Source organism: Cebus imitator, unplaced genomic scaffold (genome assembly GCF_001604975.1).
Source record: "Cebus imitator isolate Cc_AM_T3 unplaced genomic scaffold, Cebus_imitator-1.0 Scaffold60, whole genome shotgun sequence".
NCBI classification, from domain to species: Eukaryota; Metazoa; Chordata; class Mammalia; order Primates; family Cebidae; genus Cebus; species Cebus imitator.
Genome location: NW_016107375.1, coordinates 5,153,586 through 5,178,894, shown reverse-complemented (window position 1 = coordinate 5,178,894; position 25,309 = coordinate 5,153,586). Strand labels below are relative to the sequence as shown.

The 25,309-nt window shown below is 45.9% G+C and overlaps 1 protein-coding gene across 1 annotated transcript in view; it reads right to left on the bottom strand.

Annotated features, from left to right (window-relative positions):
* Positions 1 to 25,309, bottom strand: part of LOXHD1 (lipoxygenase homology domains 1) — a 186,254-nt gene that overhangs the window by 20,909 nt on the left and 140,036 nt on the right. Inside the window, exons 32-37 of the mRNA XM_037738984.1 lie at positions 24,330 to 24,538; positions 23,321 to 23,506; positions 20,408 to 20,535; positions 11,832 to 11,949; positions 9,696 to 9,870; positions 8,025 to 8,210 (exon numbers count right to left, since the gene is read on the bottom strand). Of these exons, the coding sequence (XP_037594912.1) occupies positions 8,025 to 8,210; positions 9,696 to 9,870; positions 11,832 to 11,949; positions 20,408 to 20,535; positions 23,321 to 23,506; positions 24,330 to 24,538 (1,002 nt within the window). The remainder of the gene's footprint in view (positions 1 to 8,024; positions 8,211 to 9,695; positions 9,871 to 11,831; positions 11,950 to 20,407; positions 20,536 to 23,320; positions 23,507 to 24,329; positions 24,539 to 25,309) is intronic.

Sequence of the window (25,309 nt, the reverse complement as noted above, 5' to 3'; positions counted from 1 at the left end):
GCACACGGAACACTCTGATTCTAGGGAAAACTGAGTTCTCTATAACTGAAGCATGAAAAGACAGGGAAGGGTCTGAAAGAGAGGCATAATTAAATTATACAAAAATATATTAAGTCCTTATTATATTATAGGCAATGTGATAGGCATTAGGGAAAGAACATGAACAAGACAATGGTACCTGTGGAACTAACACTCAAATAAAAAAAGACAGAATACACATGTAGCTACAAATATGTCAATTATTCTGGGAGTAGGCTCAAGCAAGGTAGAGCAATAGGAAAAACTTTCAATGAGGAAGCGAGGACATAAGAAAGCTTCTAAACCACAGACAGGGAGATATAATCATGGCAGGATGCACGGTGGGAGCTAGATCACAAAGCAGAGGTCTCAGTGGCCAGAATTAAATCACAATTGCAGAGTGGGATCAGAAATTAATCTACAATGCCTTTCAGTTCTGGATTTCCCCTCTTTTTCATGTGTAGGGGAATAATTGGCATCTGTGCCCCAGTTACCATCAAACTAATTTCAGGGCTGTGGAGATCCCAGTTGTAAAAGTTAGGAGCAATGGCTTTGCTGAACAGATCGCTACTTGACACCAACTTTAGCATTAGGACTCTGGGCCACCCAGCCTTGCTATGCCTTAAGCTGCTGCAGTTAACCCTGCTGACTCTAGGCTGTCTGATAGGACTGTGCTCTGATTTGGTGAGTTGTATCTTGGCCCAGTGGCCTTGAATACTTTCCACCCAGTAGCAAATCATGAGGCAGACTGTTTATATTGAGACCCTAAGAAAGTCTTTACTGTTCCCCAGAAGGTTCTTCCCTACCATATTATTTTCCTATGCTGTCATAAAAATTTACCACAAACTTGGTGGCTTAAAATAACAGAAAGTTATTCTTTCAGAGTTCTGGAGCCCAAAATCTGAAGTCAAAGTTTGAGCAGGTCAGTTCTCTCTCTGAATGCTCTAGAGAAGAAACTTGCCTTGTGTTTTCCTAGGTTTGGTGGCTCCCAGGTGTTCCTCAGCTTGTCACTGCTATATCCAGCTCCAATCTCTGCCTCCATCCTAAAATGCTCTTATTTCAACATCTTTCCATGTTCCCTCATCTTTTAATAAAGACACAAGTCATCATTGATTTAGGGCTCATTCTAAATCCATGGTGATCTCATCTCAAGATTCTTAACTAAGTCTATCTGCAAAGACCATATTTCCAATATTATCACATTCTGAGGTTCTTGATTAACAAGAATTTGGTGAGTAGAGAACACTATTTCATTCATGACACCTACCCTTGGAGAATTACAAATGCTTTAATAAATGTATCTGATATAATTGTTGCATCTAGAAATTCTTCAATCACCTATAGGGGAAAAAGATATATCTGTGGAAGTCTAGAAAATGATAGAATTCTGGAGCCATCTATTTAGAATCCAGAAGCTGCTACAAGCTGATGTTCAACATCAATTTATTTATTTATTCACATAATTGTTAAATACCTACTAAGTACAGGCACTGCACATACAAATGTGAATCAAACAAAGTTTCTACCCTTGAGAGACTCAAAAGTCTGCCAATTATGACTGGCAAGACAATTACAATTCAGCATTGTGAGTGAGGTATGAACAGAGAAGTTTAAGAGCACAGAGTAGGGAGCACTTAACTTCATTTGGGATAATCAGAGAGCTTCATGAAGAAGGTGATATTAGTCTGGATTTTGACGGATGCATAAGAATTTAGCAGGGGAAGGGAATTGCAGCTGCAAGGTTATCTCTTGGGTATCTATGAGGGACTGTTAGCTTGGGCAAAAAATGTAAGTTACTTCATGCAAGGTAAAATTTAAATAAGAGCTGGAATGAAAGTTTAGAGAGCCAGGAAAAAAGAGGAGAGAATAACAAAGAAAACCTTTTTAATGAAAATAACTAATTGTAGAGAGGCTCCAGTTTCTGAAAACTTGAATATTTCATTTCATGACATTCTCTAGATGAGTCAGAATAATCAGGAATAAAGACAATTCCACATTACAAAAAGGACCAGAGAGAAGAGAGTGAGGCTAGAGAGGAAAAAGATTTCCTGACTTTGTGTGTGTGTGTGTGTGTGTGTGTGTGTGTGTGTGTGTGTGTACATATGTGTGTTGGGGGGGCAGGGGGAGGAAGCAGTGAGGAGCATTTTTGTCCATAAACATAAATCCACAAATTGCAGAAAGCTGTTCATCTCCCCTTCCTTTCTCCCTGTGAAATACAATGACTTAAATATTTAGCTGTATAACAAAATTTATCAGCAAGGGATTCTAGAAATTTGCTAGGGAGAAATAAACATTTTAAATATTTTGAATTGCTTTGCTATTTGAAAGCAAATGAGGCCTCATGTTTCCTCTATTAAATTTATGTCCAGGACACTATGAAGTTGGGAATTGACACACCACATCTTGGGATTTCATGACCAGTGAACAATCTTCAGCATTACAGAGTTCACCAGACATTAATTTCCTCCCCAAGCACACCCCACTTTGAAAGTACAAAAGGAGGAGGTATTTCCTTCTCCTCCTCTTTTCTTCCTCCCCCTCCTCTTCCTCCTTTTCCATTAACTCACCTCAAATGTTAAAATTCTCAAGAATCTGCTCTATGCCACCCTTGCTTTCCTCAAGCTGCACTTTCTCCATAGACTTTCTTACTCACTCTTCATTCATGACTTCACTACTGTCTCTGCACTAACAACTTTTAGATTACTATCTCAGCTCAACCTTCAAACCAGCTTTCCTCCTGAGGTCCAGAACCCACTGTCACTGGATATCGCCGCTTAGATGTCACTCAGGCCTTCAAATTAAACTTATCAAGATGAAGAAAGTCCTCCAGCATTCTCACCATTCTTGTTCAAGTCTTCTCAGGCAAACCTTTAGCAAGTCCTCTGCCTTAAATATTTCTGAAGTCTGTCTGCTTTTTCTCCATCCCCACTGCTATCATCGTATTACAAGACATTCTCCCACCAGTTTCTTAATCACCTTTTAAAGTTTATTTTCTTCTCCACCTCACCTATCTTCCACAGACACTAAAATGATCTTCTCTGAGTGAGTCCTGTTCTTGAGATGCTTTAATGGCTTCTCATTACAGTCAGGATAAAAACCCAATCCTTGACATGGCTTATAATATTATGCATGGCCTGGTTCCTATCTATATTGTAGCTCCCACCCCCATTTCCTATTTTGTAGTCATTCTGGATGTTTCTTTAGTTTCTGGCACATATAAAGATTTTTTTTTTCTATTTTAGGTCTTTTATATTTGCTATTCATTCTACCTCACATGTGTTCTTCATTTTTAGCAAGCACCACAGTTCACCTAATAGCTACTCCTATTCATTCCTGAGTTTTCAGCTCAAATATCCCTTCTTCAGTGGGGGTTTCTCTGAGTCCTCAGCCTAGCATCCTGTGGATGTCCATTTTAGAGACACATCATTATTTAAATTAATTGCTTGTCTAATGCATGTAGTTTTTGCTAGAAGGTCATCAAGATGACTGGAATCTTGTCTGCTGTTCCCTATTCTGTCCCTAGCACTGAACACAATGCCTGACAGTAAGTACTTGATAAATATACAGTTGACCTTCATTATTCACATGTTTCATCTTTGTGGATTTGGCCCTTTGCTAAAATTTATTTGCAACTCCAAATTAATACTCAGGTGGCCATTTGTGGACAGGTGCAGAGTGGCAAAAAATTTCAGTTGCCAAATGCACATGTTCTCAGCTGAGGCTGAACAAAGCAACGTTGCCTTCTTGTTTCATCTATTATGCCATAAACAATTGTCCTTTTTACGGTCTATTTAGTGTCATGTTTTCACATTTTTGTGCTATTTGTTAGTGAGTTCATTGTTTAAAAATGGCCCCCAAAGATAGTGCTTGGTCCTCAAGCTGAACTACTATTTAGTGTTTCTAAATGCAAGAAGGCTATAATGTGCCTTCCAGAGAAGATACATGTTAGATAAGCTTCACTGAGTCATGAGTTACGGTGCTATTGATCATGAGTTCAATGTTAACGCATACACAGTAAATATGAAATAAGGTGTCTTTAAACAGAAACACACATAAAACAAGGTTATCTATTAATCAGTTGGTGAAAATGTTGTGACCAGAGGCTCACAGGAACCTAACCCTGTGTTTCCCATAGGAGCAATGGTTCAGTGTTTGCGAATTCAGAGTTCACAGCAACATTATAAGGCATAACTACTGCAAATAGCAAGAGCCATCTGTAATTGATTTGTTAACAAAAATAAATATTAAAACTGAGGCGATTGTTAGGGCTGCAAAGGACCTGGACTACTCATTTTGTCTCTGGAGAGGACATGACAGGTAAAACATGAGGACATGATATGAAAACAAGAAAGGCAGAAACTTGCATGTCATTGAAGACAATCATTATCCCTGGCTCCTGAAATGTAATTACATGACTTTTGGAACCTTCTTCTCAAATATATGAGCCTTTACTTTCCTAGATGGTTTGGAAGGAAGGGTAGGGCATGAAGGCAGGAATGGTCGAGAGGACTCTGGAAGGTTCCTCCTGAGAAACAGGCTGAGATGGAAGGTATGGCAGCAACAGGGGAAGCCATCCATGGAACAAAGGGGTTAATCAGGTGGAGTTCAGATTTGGATAAGATGGAGCTGCAGACAGGAAGCAGAGACGACCTCTGATCTTGGATCTGCAACTCTCTACATTTTATTGCTGTGAACTGTGGGTGGAATGCATGGTAATCTGGACCATCCTGTCAAGCATCTGGATGTTTGTAGCAGGCCAGGTTGGAAATAGGCACCAAGGCAAGAACCCTGGATCAGCCCGTGGAGTCCAGAGTTGAGAGAAGCCAGAGAAGAAGTCAGAACTGTAGACAGCTCCCCTCCCCGCCCCCGCCACCCACGCGCCCCTCCCCTCCCCGCCCCCTCGTCCCTGACCCAAGACTGCTGAGTGATTTCTACCGAAATCATGCTTAGCACAGCATTCTCAGTCTTTCTGTCTACATTCTCCACTCTCACCCTTCATGAATAAAATACCCATCTTGTAAATGGCGCTGGCATGGAAAAGTGGGGCAATCATCATCTACATGAAATTCTTCCCTCTCTGGCTAACTGGGAAGAGGTTAGGGAATCCCATGCTTCTGGTCTCACAGTGCAGTTGAGCCTTAGAGGAAGGGCTCAGGCTGCCGGGGGATACCACCTCTTCGTTCTTAGGGTTCCAGTTCCTTTGGGGGTCTCTGCTATTTCTGAGATACAGCCTATGGTAGAACAGGATTAAAAGACCTGGTATTTCTCAGGTCTGAGGGGAGTCTCAATTAAACGAACATTTATTGAGTCCTCACTATGCTCCAGGCACTGTTATAGGCAGTTATGAAGATAAAGATGAATAAGGCATGATTCCTATCTTCAATAGCAAGGACATCTTGCCAGTGTGTGCTGGTAGCCAGACAGAGAGTTGGATGCCCACAGACATAATGTTCTTCTTTCTAATTAAGGCAGGGACACAGTTCTTGGGAACATACTTCCTAAACAATGGTTTAGGCACTTTAACAGGAAAGACTGTAGACAAACAAGTTAGGGTAGACAGACCTTGTCCCTACCTTCCCCACCCCTATGCCTGCCAACCCTACTAATCTGATCTGTCAAATCCCTCTAATTAGGCCTGTGGAGATATACAGAATGTGGTTCAATGTTTTCACACTTGTTTTGACTAAGTGATCGCCATTGAATATCCTGGGAAGATCTCATCCTAATCTTGTGAAGTATCTTGGGCAGGAGATGGTCCTAGTGATCATGACTACTGTTATTCAACCAGAACTAGGCAACCTGCTGCTAGACCTAAGACAATCAGAATGGTTAATGAGAGAGGGGGAAAAAAAACCTCAAGGGTCTTTGTTTTGTTTTCATCTTGGGAAAGAGGAGAGATGCATTAAGGATATTTGAGCATGATTTCCAAGTATGTGTTTTTCCACAAACTTGTAATGCCACTTGAATGATCAAGTGAGGAAGATGCATGCTTTTCTGGACAAGCCTACCCTGGATGCACCCTGATACTGTGGAGTACAGCAAACAGAGATAGAGAGGCTGCCTCTCATCACACATCTTTTTAGCCATCTGACACAGTGGGTGGTGAGGGTACAGAATGATGGCTGGCACATAGAATGGTGGGTCAGAACAGGCATCAGAAGACCTGGGTTTGGGTGATGGCTGTGTCCCCTCCTTGCTGTGTGGTTCTGAGTAAGATATTCAAACCTCATTGGGCCTCAGTATTACTTGGTTGTAAAAAGAGGAGCAATAAAGTACTTTTGCTGTGGTAATTCACAAAGGTTTTTTGTTTTTTTGAGACAGGGTCTCACTCTGTTACATAGGCTGGAGTGCAGTGATGCAATCACAGCTCGCTGCAGCCTTGACCTCAAATTATCTCCCCATCTCAGCCTCCTCAGTAGTTGAGACTATAGGCATACGCCACCACAGTTGGGTAATTTTTGCATTTTTTGTAGAGATGGAATTTTGCTGTGTTGCCCAGGCTCATCTCAAATTCCTGGGCTCAAGTGATCTGCCCACCTCAGTCTCCCAAAGTTCTGGGATTATAGGTGTGAGCCATAGCACCTGGCCTCACAAAGTATTTTTAAGAATCAAATGTTTGTATCTTTAATATCTAACAGAGTCCCAGGCGTGTCACGAATGCTTTAGATGTCCTGTATATAAATGACCGGTGGGATACACTGAAATTTGAAAACTGGAATGCTGTGTAATTATTTGTTATTTTATTGCTTTGAAGTCTGACTATTTTATCAATGCCTAGTCTGAGCTTATTCTGTGTTATGGGAAAAATTTTAACTGGTGAACCCATGTTAAAGCTAAATAGTTTAGCTCCTATAGAAGAGAGGTTGTAAACTGTTGAGTTGGGTTTTGTCAGTGACCATGACAGATAGGCTAGTCCTCAGCAGGGGTTTGGAAGAAGTGAGGAGCAGCAAACATTCAGGACAGCTCTGGGCAGCCATTTGGGGGACCCAGCAAAGGCTAGAGAAGGCTTTGAGCAGATAGCTTTGCAGAGGCATGTTTCAACAGAAGACAAAAGAGGTGAATGAAGAAAGCAGTATGCATCAAGGAGGTGGAATTTAATATTTAACAACTCTATTCTAATTATACCAAATAGAACTTATAGGCCCAAAGCCAGAGAAACTAAAGAGTGACTTAAAGACAGCAAAATGATAAACAAAGAAATGTTGAGAACATGAACGTCATCACAGTTATAGAAATGACGAAGCATTTCTTGGGCACTGCAAAGTTAAAAATAAATTTCTCACTTGGTTTATATCCTATTTCATAGTTTATAAGTGAATTCAACTACTTTAGGATTACTATTATAAATAAACAAGCATTTTTTTTTTGAGACAGGGTCTCACTCTGTCATCCAGACTGGAATGCAGTGGCACAATCATAGCTTACTGCAGTCATGACCTCTTGGGTTCAGGTAATCCTCCCATCTCAGCCTTCTGAGTAGATGGGATCACAGGTGTATGCCACCATGCCCAGATATTATTTTTTGTATTATTTGTAGAGATGGGGTCTCACTGTATTGTTCAGGCTAGTCTTGAACTCCTGGGGCTCAAGCAATCCTCCCACCTTGGCTTCCCAAGGTTCTGGGATTACAGGCATGAGCCGCTGCACCTGGCACAAACATATTCCTTTATAGAAAATCCATGGGAAGTGAATTGGTGATTTAGCTTTTTTTTTGCTTTCTTAATTTTTATGCCTGAACTAAGTCAAATTAATGCTCTGAAATCACAAACAATGGAGAACCACTAATCAGGCAGGGAGAAAGCAGGAGGACCTAAGCCTTGTCTCTAAAAGTATTTGCCCAGAAACACTGGCTCTTTCATACTGATGGAAGCTTCAACGTGGTGGTCATCAACCGTGCCTGCCACCCTGGGGTAATCAGAGTCAGTGTGCTGCCAGGGAGGGAAGAAGGGCCCAGGAAGGGAGCTGAGGGCTGCCCTCCCACCAACCTGGCCTTGAGTGGGAACTACCTTTGTTGTCGTGCCAGACCCTCAGCTTGCAGAGATGGCCCAAGCTCAGCATGTCGGGGAAGCTGAATGTGTCCGTGTTGTTCCGCTCAAACTTGTTCCAGTTTGCTGACTGGTTCAGGGCCAGTGTCCCACTGTCCCCATTCTCCCCAAAGATGATGATGAACACGTTGGCATCGGTGCCTGCTCCTGGGGGGTGCACAAGGTGAGGCTTAGAGTGCCAGCCTGTTTGACACCCAGCCCTCTTGCTCCGACCTTGTTCCTGGACTCCTCAGAGGAGCCAGGGGTACAGGTGGACAGAGTACAGAATCAAGAAGGTCAGTGGTGAGGTTGGAAAGGGCCAATTAATGTCCCAGGTGTCCAATTCTCTTCTTCACCTTATCTTTGTGCCTCACAAAAGCTTTTGATCTAACTGGAGTCATGGTCAGGAAGTGTGAATGGTTTAGTACAAAACTCATCGATTTCTGGGGAAATGCACCCAAACTTAAAAGGCGTGTCGTATAGGCTGGCTTTACAATTTAGAAACGTAGGCTACCTCCTGCACATAGTGGGTTCAGAAGGAAGCCGGGAAGTTCTGTGCTCCCTAAATTCTACACTAAAGCTTCATATCATCTGCTTAAGCCAAATACAGGTATTGGCCCAATGTTTCTGGAAGGGGTGACCCAGTGAAGCTTTTCTGACACACATCTGTAGTTATCAATGAACTTATTATTTTCCGAGTGCATCATGAATGGATGGAAGGGTCTGAAAACATATGGACACTTGGAACTTTAAGCAGTAAGGGTGAAAGTTCCATTGTGAGAATAGGAAGAAAGGAGGTACCCCAAACAAATTTTACTAGGTTTACTGACCTATCATTTATGCCTGAGATCCTACCATGAGAGCTTCATTTCTTTGGAAAAATGCTTCTCTGTTGAAAATGTAAGCTACCATGACCAAGAAGTTAATCCTTCATTCACCATATAGAATTGGTGTGATGAGCTTGCCAGATCCCTTGCAATGGCTCCTGGAGAGCAGGTTTGGGATAGGGGAGTGCAGGTAGGAGGCACTGCCCCCATGCTGGGTGACAGTGTGTTCCCTCTCAGCTCCTGGCCTTTGACATGCTAGTACTTTTAATCAGAAGGCCCTTCCTCTGGGTGTCCTGTCTGCCTAAGTGGCTTCTGCGTTTGTCTTTCTGAACTTGACTTTGACATTGCATCCATCATAGTTTCACCACACTGCACTGTGGGTACTCCAATGAAGGTCAGACCTGCAAGGTCCTGGGCATCACATCTCCATCCTAAGACCCACGGCCAAAGCTGGCACATGGTAGATGGCCACCAAGCACATGGGTTTGAGGATACCTGAGGTGCATGGCACTTGGACAAGGGGTACCAGGTAGCAGCAGGAAGATGGGAAGACTCTGCGTCAAGTACCTGTACCATTTCCAAGAGTGCTGACCATACTTCCCAGTAATGTTCTCCCCTATTTCCCCAAGGGAGGAGGGAGGGAACCAGTTACTCACTGGGAAGAAATACTTTGTCCAGACAGAAAAAGATGTGAAGAAGACTTGGATCAACTAGGTTTTAGAAGGTCATCTGAAGAAATATGCCCTGACCAGAAACCAGGGTCTGAGCCCAAATTTGAGGGTAGGAGGGGCAAGGGAGTGGGAGGTGTTAGGGACCCCCAGCTCACCCAGGATGTCGCTGGTCTTAACTGCAACAGTGTAGGAGGTCCACTCCATCATTTCTTCCTCATCGATGACAGCACACATTTCACACACCAGGGTCTTCTTGCCCTTCCGCTGTGACAGCCAGTCTCCATAGTAGAACATGGTCAGGTCTCCAGTGTTCATGTTCTTCAGTAGGATCTGGGGGAGAGGGAGCCACCATGGTAACACCCTGCGCTCCCTCACCTCTGCCAGCACCCACTGGCCCATGCATCCCCTCTCTGAATCCCAACCCTGGAGATCCCAGACCTGAGACAAGTGCTTGGAACAGAGACCCACGGAGTATGGAAAGGGCCCTTTCCAGGACAAAGACCCTGTGTGCCTGGCATGGGATCTGAAGTCCCCATGAGGACTATGCTAGATTGGAATTTGGGAATGGGCAATTTACCTAAAACTGTCCTCAGAGGTGCCTGTCATTGTGCACAAGAGATGTTTGCTGAATGAGTCACAGAAAGACCAACCGAGCCCCTGTCAGCCACAAACACCTAAGAACAGAGTGCTGACATTTGTGGGATAGTCCTTGATGTGGGCACTATATTGTTGGCTCAAGAAAATCTGCTACTAGCTGAACAACAGGGGAGGAAGAGCCTGAGGCAACGCAGGATGGATGATGGATGGCCTCTGGTGGACAAGGATGCGTGGCTGACTCAGGCAGGGGAGTGCAGGGCTTTGTGTTATGGGTGGAATTGTATTTCCCCAGAGTTCATATGTTGATTCTTAATCCACAGTCCCTCAGAATGTGGCCTTATTAGAAAGGGGATCGTTATAGGTGTAGTCAGTTCAGATGAGTCATTAGAGTAGACCCTAGTCCAATCTGATACCACCCAGACACGCACCGAGAACACCATGTGAACACTGGCATGCTGCTGCCCCGTGCCAGGGAACTGCCAGAAGCCAGGAGAGAGGCCCAGAACAGATCCTTCCCTAGAGCCTTCAGAGGGGGCGTGGCCCTGCCGACACGTTCACCTTGGACTTCTACCTCTACGACAGTGAGGGGGTAATAAATGTGTGTTGCTCCAAGCCTCCAGTCCATGGTGCTTTGTTGTGTTGCCTGAGACTCTGACACACATTATGTAAGGAGGACCAGCACGATACACACATTGGCATACCTAGGACCCTGTGTGACACGGAGGCTGCAGGAGTGTCATCTTTGTTAGCACTGTCATTGCCTTTGTGAGTGTGGGGCTACAGGTGAGGCTCCTCCTGGCTGCCAGGGGACCCCAGCTTTGGAGCCACTCTTAGCACGGAAAGCCCTTGGATTCCTAACATCATGGTGGTTCTCATCAAAATGAGTGCAGCTTGGCCCTATGCCCTGGACGCTCTTCTCTCTGCCCTGGAGCAGCAAGTGTTAATGACTTTCCTCTGGGCAGCCTGGAGGCACAGAATCACACAGGCTGGGGAAGGTGAAGAAGTTATGAGAGGTCCTGAGAGGGAGCAGCTGCCTTCTTTTCTTGGTGGAAACTGAGTCTGTGGCCATGTGCATGTGTGTGTGTGTGCATGTGCCCATACATAAGTATGCTGGGAAGAGCGGGAGGATGGAGGCAGAACTAAGAAATCCCACGCTGTTGTTGCTCCTTGAAGATCCCAGCACCCCATCCCCAAGGCTGGCCTCAGCCCAACTGATCCTCAGGCAGGGTGCTAATGGCCAAGCTCAGACACAGAAGCCCACAATGGAAAAAGTGGCAGCTGCTTAACTCCATGATCAAGAGACCCCAGTAAGATTTCTGCCATCCTGTCTGAAGTTCCCACCACAGCAGCCTCTCTCTGCCCCAGGCCTTGCTCCTCCTCTGTCACCTCCCAGCTGCTGTCCTGAAGGAAGCCCACACCACCCCTCCCCTTTCTTGGGTCTCTGTCCGTGTTACATTGACAGCTCATGTTGAATTACCTGACAGTTGCTTCAGCTCTCACTGGACACAAATAAATAAAATGACATTCTCTGATTAATTCATGCCAAAGGGCATATTGGATTATATGGGCTGGGTTCATGTAATGATCCTCTAGGGTGACATTTGTGCTTTAACAAGGTCCACTGACAAGCCAGAGGAACAGAGGGGAGGGGTAGGTGGTGGCAGGAAGGAAGAGTGAGGGTCTAGACATTTTACCCTCTCCAGGAACCACTCCGGCCGGCTGCCCAGGCCATCAATCCGGATTCGCATCTTGGTGAATGGAGCGATGTCTAGGATCTCCATGATGAAGGTGTCATTCTGCTCCCGCTCAAACCTAGGGGTGGAGAGGAGGGACATGAAGAAGGGAAGCTGGCCACTGGGGAGGGCTGGGCCAGGCCGGAGGCCAGGCTTGGGGTGAGGGAGAAGATGAGGCCTTTACTCAGCAGCCCCTCTGGTCCCACCACCTCTCCACCAGCCCATCTCTTGCATCCCACATGTGTTCCTGAAAGACTGGGTTAACTGGGTTTGGCTAGCAGAAATGGCCCTGAAGCAAGAGCTACCAGTGCTGGGTTCTAATCTCATTCTACCAGTCACCTAGAATAGTCCCAGTTCCTCTCTAGAACTTGGTTTCCTCACCTGTGGTCTGGGGAGAATAACACTAGTCCTGCAATCCCACAGAACTATGACGAAGACCAAATGAATGTGAAATCAACTTAAAATGGAAAAAGAATTCCATACCTGAAAAGCTTTAAATGAGATTCTGTGAGTGACAGGGCCATTTCGAATGGTGGGGCAGGCTGTGCACTGTACAACTCTAGATGGCATCATTCAGATTTTTCTATTTGCCATCTGCAAAACTGAACACAGTGCCCTGAATTAGGTAATGCTACTGCCAACTGTAAAGCAGTAGGCAAATAGAAGGTAAAGCTGCTTTTGTTGCTATTATTATTTTTCTGCTGAATGACCTCATCATCTCAGACATGCTCTATCTTTATTCCTTACTGCTCTTCCCAGTGCTACGTATACAATTCGACCTTCAATGCTGACTGATTGCTTGACTGCTGACTGATTCCAGATGATACTGCTGATAAGGCCCTCGGGGTAATGCAGGTGGCACTGGAGAAGTGGCTCTGCATGGCAATTGTCATGCTTCCTTGAATACAAGTCATATTTTTAAAAACAGAGGCCATAGACAATGGGGGTTGAGCCTTGAAGAGTGCAAATCGAGAACTAACCACTGCTAGTCTTAAAAATGGTGGCGAAACAGAGACTTAATCTCTTCTGATAACTTGCTCTGTGTGTGTGCATTTTACAATTAATAGAAGTGAAAAAGTTCTCCCAAAGTCAGCCTCACATCCCTCCTCCTCTAATGGAAGCCCTGTCTCTCCCTCAGGATATAATGGAAACTGTAAGGAGGCGCTCATGTCACATTCATGTCACACACTGAGATTCTCTCAAGTAATCTTTCAATTCCTTACTCTTGCCAGGAGCACGATTTTGCAAATCAAAAGAGCTTTAGAATTCTTAGCTTTGCATGTCCCTTTAATTTTCACTCTTTGAGTTTAGCCAAGTGCCTTCATTTTATGGAGATTTTACGGTGGGACAGGTATAAGGAAAAGAAGAGGAGAAGCAAGCTTTTCTTCTAGAAGATGGCAAGGAGATTACATTGAACCCCTCACCCTTCATTCTAGGCTGAATCCCAGTTAAGCTGGTTGGACTTCCTCTTTTTGGTGTAAAACCATCCAAAGGAAGGCCCTTATTTGTCCTTCAGTCTTCCCAGCTCACTAGCCACATTCTTCCAGGTACCCCCAACCCCCTCCAGACACCTCAGTTGATACACAGTAGGATTCCCACCCTTTGGAGAAGTGCCAGCCTTTGCTCCAGGCTTTCTGCTCCTGGCTCAGAGGGACAGGGCTATAGTGTGGCCCAGGATTTTTGCTGCTCATCTACTCAAAGGAGCCTCTGCTCATCAGCTGAGGGAGTGGTACCTGGGAAGGGCTCCCTTTGGCTGCCCCTCACGTCCTTCCTATTCTGGTTTCCTTCTGTTCCTGCCTGTGTGAAAGGCTGTCCTTAGGGAAGGGCCTGGCAACCACTCCCTCACTGGGCCCCATGACTGAGCACAGCCTGAGGCTAACCAGGGCCAAAAGCTTAGGCTGGAAGGACAACTATTTCATGGTAGAATTGCTACAAAGCCAGGGAAGGGTTATGGTTAGGGACCCTGTGAAGACCTGGCTAGCAGATGGGAATGGATGGCATGGGATTTTAAAGCCCATCAGGCTGGGCAGCTGCTCAGGGAGTTTGTCTCTATGACATCTTAGGGACATATCTGGGGCTCTCAGGATTGGCCAGGGCCAGAGTGCCAGCCTTAGCTTTTCTTTAGGCCACTGTCCTTCCAGTATGAATTTCTCCATACCCAATGCCATTGAGTCCATGCTTGAAATTGCCTTAGGAAAAATTAGAACAGTGAGAAAATTTTGGCAGTGAAGGAGATCTGATTTAGCCAACCCCCATCTTGCCTTTAGTCTTCAAACTGCCCTTAATTCTTGCTGGGTTTGGGTCAAGCTCACTTTGGGAGACATTTAGTGTATAGTTTAAATGATCATAGCCTTTCCATAAAGTTAAGGAGAGGTCACCAGGCTAGGAGGTGAGAGGAGCCTGAATTCTGCTAAAGTGGAAACATAAACATTGCCAGCCATTATTCCAGGGGTCACAAGATGTGCAGCGTCCCCAATTACTCCTGCAGATAACAACATCACTGTTGTAAACCTGACTGGACTTTTAAGATATCTTTTCAGGTTTTTTGCATGTCTGATGGCCAATGGCTCCACCTGGACCTGCCAGCCACTCTTGTGGCCCCAACCAGAAATTACTCAGCATGCATGAGGACCATTTCCCAAAACCCTATGATTGTACCCCCAAACCAATCAGCAGCAAGCACCCATTGCCTAGCCACCCCCACTTCTTCCCCCAAACTATCCTGGAAAAATCCTAGTCTCTGAATTTTCAGGCAGGCTGGTCTGAGTAATAATACAATTCTGGTCTCCCATTTAGCCAGCTCCATATGTGTAAAACTCCTTCTCTATTGCAATTCCCCTGCTTTGATAAATCAGCAATCTCCGGGCTGTGGGCAAAATGAACCTATTGGGTGGTTCCATGCTTAGACAGCTCTACTTATGATGCCCCATGGCCACCCTGGCAGCTCTTTTCCTTTTAGGACAGCCATAGCCAAGCCTTAGTGAGTTTTTGTTACATTGAGTTCTGCCACCAGAATGAATCATTGAATTGTCGACATCTGACCAATCTCGCTGCCTCTATTCTCTCCCCTCTCTGATCCTTTGAAAGAAGCCACTGAATCTCTCTTTTCTCCAGGCTTCTCAATAGAATACTATACAGTAATGAAAATGAGCAAATCACAATCACACTCAACAGCTCAGGAAAGTATGAAAAACCTGAGGCTGAGTTAAAAAACTAAGACATAAAATAAGGTATTTGGCCTGATTCTACTTATGTAGTATTCAAATCCAGGTGATATGAAATCCTATTGTTAGGGATGAAATCTAGGTGATATGAAAGCAAAGCCCCCTGAGATGGAGATCAAAAGAAATAAGACAAAAAAATGTTTACCTTAAAAGCTGAGAACTGGCAAGATTTAATTTCTTGGCCTGAAGGCAGCGTGGAAGGTTTACCTAAGTTTTTGCTTTATAAGTATCAATAATGTATGTACTTTTACATATATATGTATTGTTCATGATAAAATGTTTAAAAATGTAAATGTCTCTAGAACCTTTGACTGTTCCTCATGTGGCAGGATTTTCAGATCCATGCTCTGTGGGTTGTAGCCCCCGTGGTGGACTGAAAAATGGTCCCCCAAAAGATATCCATGTCTTAATTCCTGGAATCCATGTATATAACTGTATGGTGAAAAGAACAGGGAGGTCTTTGCAGATGTAATTAAGCTAAGAGGCTTGAGATAGGAAGATTACCCTGGATTATTCCAGTGGTTCCTTAATGTAATCCCAAACACCCTTATAAGAAGGTAGAGACAGAGAGAGATCAACATATACATAAAGGAGGTAGAATGTGAAGATGGGGCAGAGATTGGAAGACCTGGCCTTGAAGGCTGGAGTGGTGCGGCACAAGCCAAGGACTGCTGGCAGCCACCAGAAGCTACAAAGAGTAGATTCTCTCCCAGAGCCCACAGGGCACCTGGTAGTGCTGACACCTTGATTTCCACTCACAGATTTTGATTCCAGATTTCTGGCCTCCAGAAAAATGAGAGAAGAAAATTCTGTTGTTTTAATTATCAGTACGTTTGTGGTAGTTTTGTATCACAACCTTAGGAAATTAACACAGCCCCAAGTGGTGTTAATGGAGAAGTTTGGGACCAGAAAGGGGATAGACAAGGGGAGGCTGCCTTGGAACTCACACAGAGAAAATTCCAAGCCTGGGTTGGTGAGCAGCAGGGAGTTGGCTTCAGTGATGATGTAAGTGTCCATGGGGGCTGAATTAACTGGGGTACAAAAGACAGAGCCTCCAGTCCCAGGTTCTGCTGATCTGGGATCTCTGGGGACCATTGATAAAACTGGACCTTGTACATTCCCCATGAGACATTCGAGGTGATGGAGAACTGCATCTTTATCTCATAAGCATCTTTGCTGTGGTCTGAGAGTAGAACAAGGTCAAATCTCAAACAGATTCTAAGTCTCTGCTATTCTTGAATGCCATGATCAGACCTAGTATATATCTACCAGTGTCCTCTTAAAGGGCAGCCTCTGAGCTACAGATGATGCTTTGAGAGGGGTACCCAGCAGGGAGTGCTAGAACCTTTCAATTCTCTGACCCGGGTGCCCCTTGAAGGCAGCAGTGCCTGGAACTCAGCTTTCCTTCCTCTTCTCTCAGACCACCATCATTCATGCTGTCCCCTGGGACCCACCTCCAAGCTCCCTGAGAAGGACTCAACCTTCCCACCCAACTCTTCTACCCATGCAGTCCCCAAAGATAAGCCCTTTCCAGTCTTAGGGCTTTATTGCTAACCAGACTAAGATTCAAGTGATAAAGATGTGGAAGAGAGAGTCAAAACTTACAAACTTACTATATCCCTGGACACGGTCACAGCCAAGTATTTCCTGATTCTCTCCCAAAAAGGCAACTGGAATCCCCTTTGAGTGTCTGTCCTCTTTCCATTCCCTTGAGCTCAGTCTCTTTCCATGCTCTTTGCACTAAGCGTTAGTGAAAGCAAGAGGCCATCCTGAAGGGTAAACCTAACAGAACTCTTTTGTGACACAAAAAGGGACACAAAATACCTTTTGTGTCCAGACTAAGGAATTCGCATTTCACTAGGTCTCTACTGGGCCTAGGCATGATCCCTCACAGGCATTTACTTCCCTCTATAGAAATACCACAACCCTTTGTCTAAAAATAGCTTCTACACCCACTGGACACCAATTGCCTCAAATCCCACTGTTAGACTCATCTCCCGAGAGTACGTATTACCTTTTAGAACATTCTTTTCTGAATGCCATATTAATTCACCAGCATCTCAGTGGGAGTTAATTTACCAGAACCATTTTCCCTGAAGTGGCAAGATGAGAAGTTGGAGAATTTAGCTCAGGAGTTGGGTAGAGTGAATTGCTATTGGCTATTGTAAGCTTTGGCCCCTGGGTAATACATCTGACTGCAGGAGCATTGCGGCAGGCAAAACCCCACGATACCTTCTGTGTATATGCATGCATGTCTCAGCCTCGTTCTGGTCACATACCATTTCCTGGGGAAAACATCACCTTGCACAATACCAAGCTGTGCCCATGACACATGCCCAGTGGGTCTTTCTATCTACATTCCTTAGTCAAGATGCAGACATCCTTAAAAAGGACTTCAAAACACAGGTGAAACATCAGGCCACACACAAATGAAGAAATCAAAACATGTCTCAGGTAACAGTTCTGAACTTGCAAACCAGGGTAATTAAGAAATGATGGCTCTCCTCACAAAATAAATCTTTATTCAGCAAAAAACAAAAATCCTTCAACTAGCAAGTGCCTCAAAGCATTTACAGTATGGTTGTATTTATAATGATGGGATTTTCAAGCAATATTTTTGGAATTTAGATACTTCCAGAAATAAGATATCTCTTCTACCAGCAATTAAGCCTTGCACATCTGGAAAACAAGGTGGAATGTAGATGTAGGACAATTAATCAGAGAAAATCCAGGAATATGGGGTTGGGTAGAGATTGGAGTTAGAGTACAGAAGCAAAGACTATAGGAGACTGAATATGGAAACAACAGTAGCCAGACCGTGTGTGATAACAGAACTCTGAGCTAACAGGTCTGCAACCACCATCCCAAGAACCACGGTCTCTACAGAAATTGTTCCAGAATGGTCAGGACTTGGGAAATGACCCCTAGCTTCCCTATTTTGTCCCTGCTGCCAACTCAGGACTAACCAGACTGCCCAACCAAATCCAAATATGCTCCCCAATGCAACCACATTATGAAACCCGGATTCTAACTACCCCACCTCCAGCTTTACCATGCCAAAAATAATGCTTCACTATAAAGCTCTTCCTCCTCCCACAGCCTTCAAATCTCTACCAAACCAAGTGATGGTGGCTAAGCCTCTTGATACAGCAAGCTCTAAGTAGAGAGTTTCTGTTCTCATTTGGTCCTCCCTTATTTCTAGAACTAAGTTCAAATCCCAGTTCTCCTACTTACTTGCTGTGTGACCTTGGGCAAGTTATTTCACCTCTATGTATCTCAGGCATCTTATTAGCCATGTGGAGATGATAAGAGTACAAAGAGTGATGAGAGGGGCGTTGTGAGTTAATATATATTAAAAAGCACTTGCAACAATGCCTGGAATAGAATAAATGTTCAATGCATGGTAGCCATTATTATCACCATTGCTGTTGATGTGGGAAGAATTCCAGGAGGAAATGGGAGTTGCAAAATGAGAAAGCAGAAGTGCTAAGAGAAGACAGGCAAAAACTGTTCCCATCAGACCCCCAGGGATGAGATGCATAGGGCCCATAGGACAGGTAAAGCTCTGGCTTGTGCAAGCTGCTCTGTCCATGAAAAGAAATGCTGCCTGGCTCCCAAGAGCTTCAGTAACCACATCCTCATCATCACCAACACCACCATCATCACAATCATCATCCCCAGCATCATCACCTTCATCCTTATCACCACCACCACCACCATCATCATTATCTTCATCACAATGATCACTCCTACAATCATCACCTTCATCCCTATCACCATCACCATCATCACCACAATTATCATCACCACCATCATCACAATGATCATTCCTACTATCACCTTCATCCCTATCACCATCATCACCATCATCATCCCTACCACCATTGTCTTCATCCCTATCATCACCATCATCATCACCACCATCATCGCAATCATCATCCCTACCGCTGATGATGGTGGCGGTGGTGATAGGGATGAAGTTCATGATGCTGGGAATGGTAATTGTGATGATGGTGGTGTTGGCGATGATGAGGATGTGGTTACTGAAGCTCTTGAGAGCCAGGCAGCATTTCTTTTCATGGACAGAGCAGCTTGTGTGAGCCAGAGCTTTGCCCATCAATATCAACCTCCTCACTATCATCCACAATGTCCTCATCACCACCTCAATCCAAAAGTACTGAGTGCCTACTACATGCAAAGCAAGAGCTGAGGGGTATGAGAGGCTCAAAAAGGAAGCTACCTGGGTCCTGACCTCCAGCTAGTGGAAGGAGTGTTGTAGGTTCAGAGGCAAGTTGCTGTGGGTGGGTTTTTAAAATGCTAAGCTGAGGCTCTGAACCTGTCATCTCTGGTTCTTAAAATGTCAACGGCCAGCGATGTTTGGGGGACAATGGCTGAACATGGCAAACCAGCCCAAACCCAGGACTGTCTAAACTGGGAATCTAAGGGAAGGCACGGACAGTAAGCACTACAGGAGGGCCATCTTTAGTGTCATTATTGATCACTTATGAGTGCTTAGGACTGGGGGCCATCTGGGTGTAGTTTGCAGTGCCACAGCTTAATGGCCATGGGATTTTGAGCACATGAATTTACCTTGCTGTGCCTCAGTTTCTCACCTGTAATATGGGGATGATAATTATTGTCCTCATAGGGTTGTGGAAAGGACTAAGTGGGTCAATACATGGCTTATTATAGAACAATGCTTGGTGCAAACAGGCTCCCGTAAATGTTACTGTTGCTACTATTGCCCTCCTTAGGTTAAGCTCTGTAAGTACAAGGACCTTGTCTTCTTGGTTATATCATCTCTTCAGTGCCTGAGTCAGTGCCTGGCATATACTAGATGTTCAATCTTTTTTTAATGTTTTGAAAATTGACTGCATATTATTTGGTAGTCATATGAGACTTACAGAAAAGCTGCAAAAATAGAACAGTGCTTCTGGGCCCCCTTCACCTAGCTTCCCTTAATGTCAACATCTTATATTGCCATAGTACAATTAATAAAACTGAGACATTAACAATGATACAATACCATCAGCTAATCTACCAACCTTACAATAAACAATTTTAAGTGACCAAATGAAAGAAAGAAGAAAGGAAGGACTTGGTCTGGGTGGAAGTGATCAAGGCAGACTTCCTGGGGGAGGTAGATTTGAGCTGGCCCTTGAAAGAGGAAGGTACTGAGACAGAAAGGCAGAAGATAGAAGGCCCCATGGTCTGCAGTGGGCATGTGAGAATCAGCCTGGTTGAAGGCAGGTTAGAGCAGAGGGGAAGAGTTGAATGTGGGAGGGGTGAGGGGCAGGGGCTGCCTCCAGGTACCTGGCTTTCTTTTTGTCCAGCTGCATCTCCTCTGTGCTCCCATTGATGCCGTAGAGGGTCATGAAGATGTTGGAGTCAGTGCCCCCGCCTACCACATCCCCTGTCCACACCGTCATTTCGTAGAGAACCTGCCATTAAAGAGACACAGGCGCTGAGTCTCAGCCTCACCCTCCAACCCCACCTGAACTGCTTCAGTCTCACCAGAGAAAGCAAACATGCTGTCCAAGTTCTACAGCTCTGGAAAGAACCTCTCCCCTAATCAGCTGTAAATGCCTGGACAGCAAACCTTGTCACTCCCTTATGCCCCCAACTGTTCCCAGTCTGGCGCTAGAAAGGAGTTTCTGAGGAGAGCCCTTGTTCCACAGAAACATGATGGAAAGCCCAGCATTCACTGACGCTTTGTCAGTCGAATCCCAACCTACGTCCAGCCATGCCGGCAGCTCATGGTGACAGATCAGTGGCCTCTGGAGCCCTCCAGAGCTCCATGTGAATCCCAGACCTGCCACCTGCTGCCTGTTAGACCCACCAGCCTTGGCTCCCCTGTGGTAAAATAGGGATAAGCTCCCTTGCAGAGTGAGAGCTGCTGACAATTTGCATCGTGCCTGGTGCTGAGCCTGCCACCTGTGTGTCCCCAAGCAGCAGTCAACATTCAGGGTATCAATCCCCTTTCATGCCACAGCCTACACATGCCCTACGGGTGCGAATGAGGGGTGCCCCTGGGAGTGATGCCTAAGGAGGAAGCACTGCCTCAATCCACTTGTGAAGTGGGGCAATCCCCTACTTCCATGATGTTCGCTTGAGACTGGGGTTTTGCCATTTAGCCTGAGGGGTGTGCCAAACAGAATGTGTGCCCTCTGTCTCTACTGCAGGGTGAGGTGCAGCCTGCTCTTCCCGGCATGCCTCCACCGAGGCCCTGCCTTGGTTCTTCCTCTGTGAGGCAGCCTTGTGGCAAGAGAAAGCACTTACACTGATGTTCTGGAATGTTCTTTGGTCCCGGATTTTTATTCCTTTCCTTCTTGTCAAGTGCCCTGGACTCATAATGAAGTCTGAAGGTTTAGGAGAGGCTCAGACACATGGTCAGGGAAGGGCTGTCTTGACTGTCTCCTTTGAACGTACCTGGCCTGGTGTGTCCCTTCTCTGCAGGCTGCCACATTCCTCTATCACCTGTGCAGGGGCCTGGTCCCATTACCCAGAAACCTGGATTTCTGAACCTGGGCTGTTAATCACACTGGTCATGTCCCCGTCATTATGCCTGGTGGGGGCTGCATGCTTTTCCAGAAGCATCTAGAATCTCTGCCAGGATACTGTGAGGTTTGAAGTATTCTGCACAGGCCTGGCCCGCAGGAGAAATTCAGGACATGTTTGTGGAGGGAATGGATGAAGAGCCTCTTGCTTTACCAAGAAAATCCTCTTAGACCACCCAAAAAGGGCATTCATGATGGGCAGGAGGAGCCACTGGAAACAAAAGTGGGAGTCTGACACTTTTTTGCTCTTATCCAGACAGGCATAAAAAATAGAACGATCAAAATGAGTGCTTCAGCGGCCCCATGGAGACCAGCCCCTGAGAGCTGAGCTGTCCAACTCTTGTGTTCTCTGTATCCATCTTTCTCTTCTTTACACAGACACATCTCTTTTTATGTAATAGGTGTGTTTCCAAAAAGAGACAGAAACAGTGCTCTTGTAATTCTAGTCTGATATCAGGTGTCCTGGGGAGATGGCCAGCCCAAAGAACCCTGCAGCTCTTTGTAAAGTGACAAACCTGTGTTCCTTTGTGCTATGGATAACAGTGGTGTAGGTCTGGATTTTCCTGGACTAAAGGGCTTGGAGGGAGCTGCAGCTGCACTGTGTGGGGTGTGCATGTGTGCTGGGCAGTGGCATATAGGCACACACGGGCCGGGAAGTGGGTCAGGCGGAGGTCCCCGGATGAAACTGTGTGCTCACCCACACCATCCATCTGGCCACACATGGAGCTGTCTGGCGGGAGGGGGAAGGCTATGTGCTGCTCTCTGACTCTCCAGCAGGTGAGGGGCAGGAGACTGGCAGGCTCCTATGCTTGTGCCTGTCAAGGTTTCTAGAGCCCCACTTCTGTTTCTGTAAACAATGTAGGCAGAGCACGCTCAAGTCCAAATGATTTCTTCTCATCTTTGTGGGACAGCTTCTAATCTGGTCCAGGAAGGCCACTGGTTTTGATTTAGGACCAGAGATAAGGGTTGGGGCTTTCTGTTGACCCTGTAGCCATGAGCCAAAAAGAGAAACCCACAGGGTCAGGGGAAACAGAGGCTTCTGGGCCACCAAATGGCTGTGGGTCCTTGGATCCCAGCACTAGGTATCTGGCTCCTGCCTGGACTGACCTGTGTGTTTATACAACTTGTCCCAGGTCATTTGGTCAGTTAGAGGTGGAGCCAGGACAGGGGCTTAGACCTCTTGTCATCCAGGCTTTTCTAGTTAAGGAGGGTCTTGTGTGGACACCACTCGCTGCACCGTGAGACCCAGAGGTTCACAGTATTCCAGATGCTGTCTTTCCCATCACCACCCTATTGCTGCTGATGGTGGACCCTTTGGTGAATAATGACCCTGCCTATCTATGTGGTGCTGCTTCCTTGCCAAGCTCTTCGTGGACTGTGATCTCATTAATTCTCACCAAGACCCTACATGGAACGGGCCATGAGTGGCAGGGATGCATTATTTCTAAGAAGTGTATGGGAAGAACAAGGCCCAGAGAAATGAGGTGACTTGCCCAAGGTCACACAGCAGCAGACCAAAAGAGAGTTCAGTCTGTGGCTCCTAGCAAACAACATCTGGCTAGCATACCAGGCTGCAGCACCTGTGGACGCCCCAGTCTGTCTCCCCTGCTGCCCCCAACCCCAATCTGCACTGTCCTAGCCATGCACTGCACACTCACAGTGCCCCTACCTTGACTCCGATGTTCACCACCATAGCATCCAAGAGGTCGAAGACACGCGAAGTGATGCCATCACCTCTGTCCTTGGCAAGCCAGTAGTTACAGTTCAACGTGTACTTGGTGCCCTGGGTGGGGACTGCCAAACACAGCTCTTCCACCAGCCAGCAGCTCTCAGGGGAGGCCCCGTCATGGCCCAGCTAGGAGGAGACACACCTGGTCTGTGACGATCTGGACACAACTGGGAAGGAAGTGCTGCCTGCTCTGACCCTCCCTCAGTGCTTCTTCCCAATGTGCTATACACTTGCTGGCCCAGGTCCCTCCCAGGAAGGTGAAGAGATTGTGCAGATATAATGACAGTCTCTAATCAGGTAACTTTGAGTGGGCTGGACCCAATAAGTTGAGCCCTTAGAAAAGCATGTCTAGATGTCAGAGGTGAAGAAGTGGGAGATACTTGAAGCAGGAGAGATTGTCTCTATTGAACAAGCAAATAGCCAGGTTTTGGAGAGGGCCCCATGGTGGAGACTGGTGGACAGCCTCTGAGAGCTGAAGGCCTCAGTCCTACACCCCAAGAAAATGGATTCTGCCAACAACCAGTGAGCCTGGAAGAGGAACCCAAGCCCCGGATAAAATCGCAGCCCTGGCCGCAACTTGATTTCAGCCCACTGAGACCTTGAAAATGGACCCTGCTAACTCACACCTAGACTCCTGACCCATGAAACTGTGAGATAATACATTTGTGTTGCTTTAAGGCACTAAGTTTGTGGTAATTTGTTACACAGCAATAGAAACTAATATACAGAACATTCCCACTGGGTGAGTGGGAAACAGACATACAGAGGGGCAGGTGGCTCACCCAAAGTCACCTGGCTAGTTTGTTCTGCTCTGCTACCTGCTCTGAGGGGCACTGCAGGTAGGCTGCTCTTCCCACCCTGCACTCCCCCCCGCAACCGGACCCAGGTACTGGTGAGCTCCATCTGTCCCTAGGGTGGTCACTATCATGGGGTCCCAAGAAGCCAGCACCTCTATTTTCTTGATGACGCCCACATCCAAGCCAGCAACGTAGAACTCCTCCACAGAGCCACGACTGAAGCCCCTCTTCCCGCGGGGGTAGTCCAACCAGATGCGGTTACTACGTTCATCTCCCTCCCCGATGAGGAAGATGAAGGCTCTGCTGTCAGTGGCCGCGTCCTTGTGCTTCCCAGTGGTGACTGACACATAGTAGGGAATAACTGCAAGAGATCACAGGGCCCAGCCTCGTAACAGACCAGGTGGTCAAGGCACTGCCTCACAGGCTCGTAGATTTGGAAGTGATCTCTGAGGGTACTGATCTCAGCCCCTTCCTCAGAGACAAAGTGCAGTGAGCCCTTCAGACTGGTAAGTTATCTGTGGTGCGTGGCTCCTCTCCAATGACAGAGGGAGTTGCTAACTCCCAACGCACAGAACAAAGACAGCATTCTTGTCACTTGTTTGGAGCATCAAGCTTCTAAAAGCTCTTTTGATCAATTATCCCGCTTGAACCTAGCACTATTATGTGAAGGAGGGTAAGAAAAATAACCTCTCACCTCGTATAGGCATTATTTGCCTGAAAAGCTCACGATGGTCAACAAAAATGATGTTGACAAAAGCAAGGCCTCATGGAAAGAAGGGATTGGATGAAGAACAATAAAAATGTACTATATATGCAACATAGTGAATGAAAGTCCTAGAAGACATCCATTTCCAAAACCAGTTTAATCAGCATAAAAACTTGCTCAGGTAGTGTCCACAGAGTTCTAATTTCCTACCAACTATCCATTCGTCTTTGCAGGTAGGGGTGGTTATGACATGGAAGGAGATATTGTTGGGTAGGTTTCTGGGGAAATCTTTTTTTTTTTTTATTGCATTTTAGGTTTTGGGGGAAATCTTTTTTAAAAGGTCTGATTCACCTGGGAGGAGTACTCTTTTTCCCCTTGCCCTTCTGCTTGGAATGTGGATGTGATGGCTGGAGCTCCAACATTCAT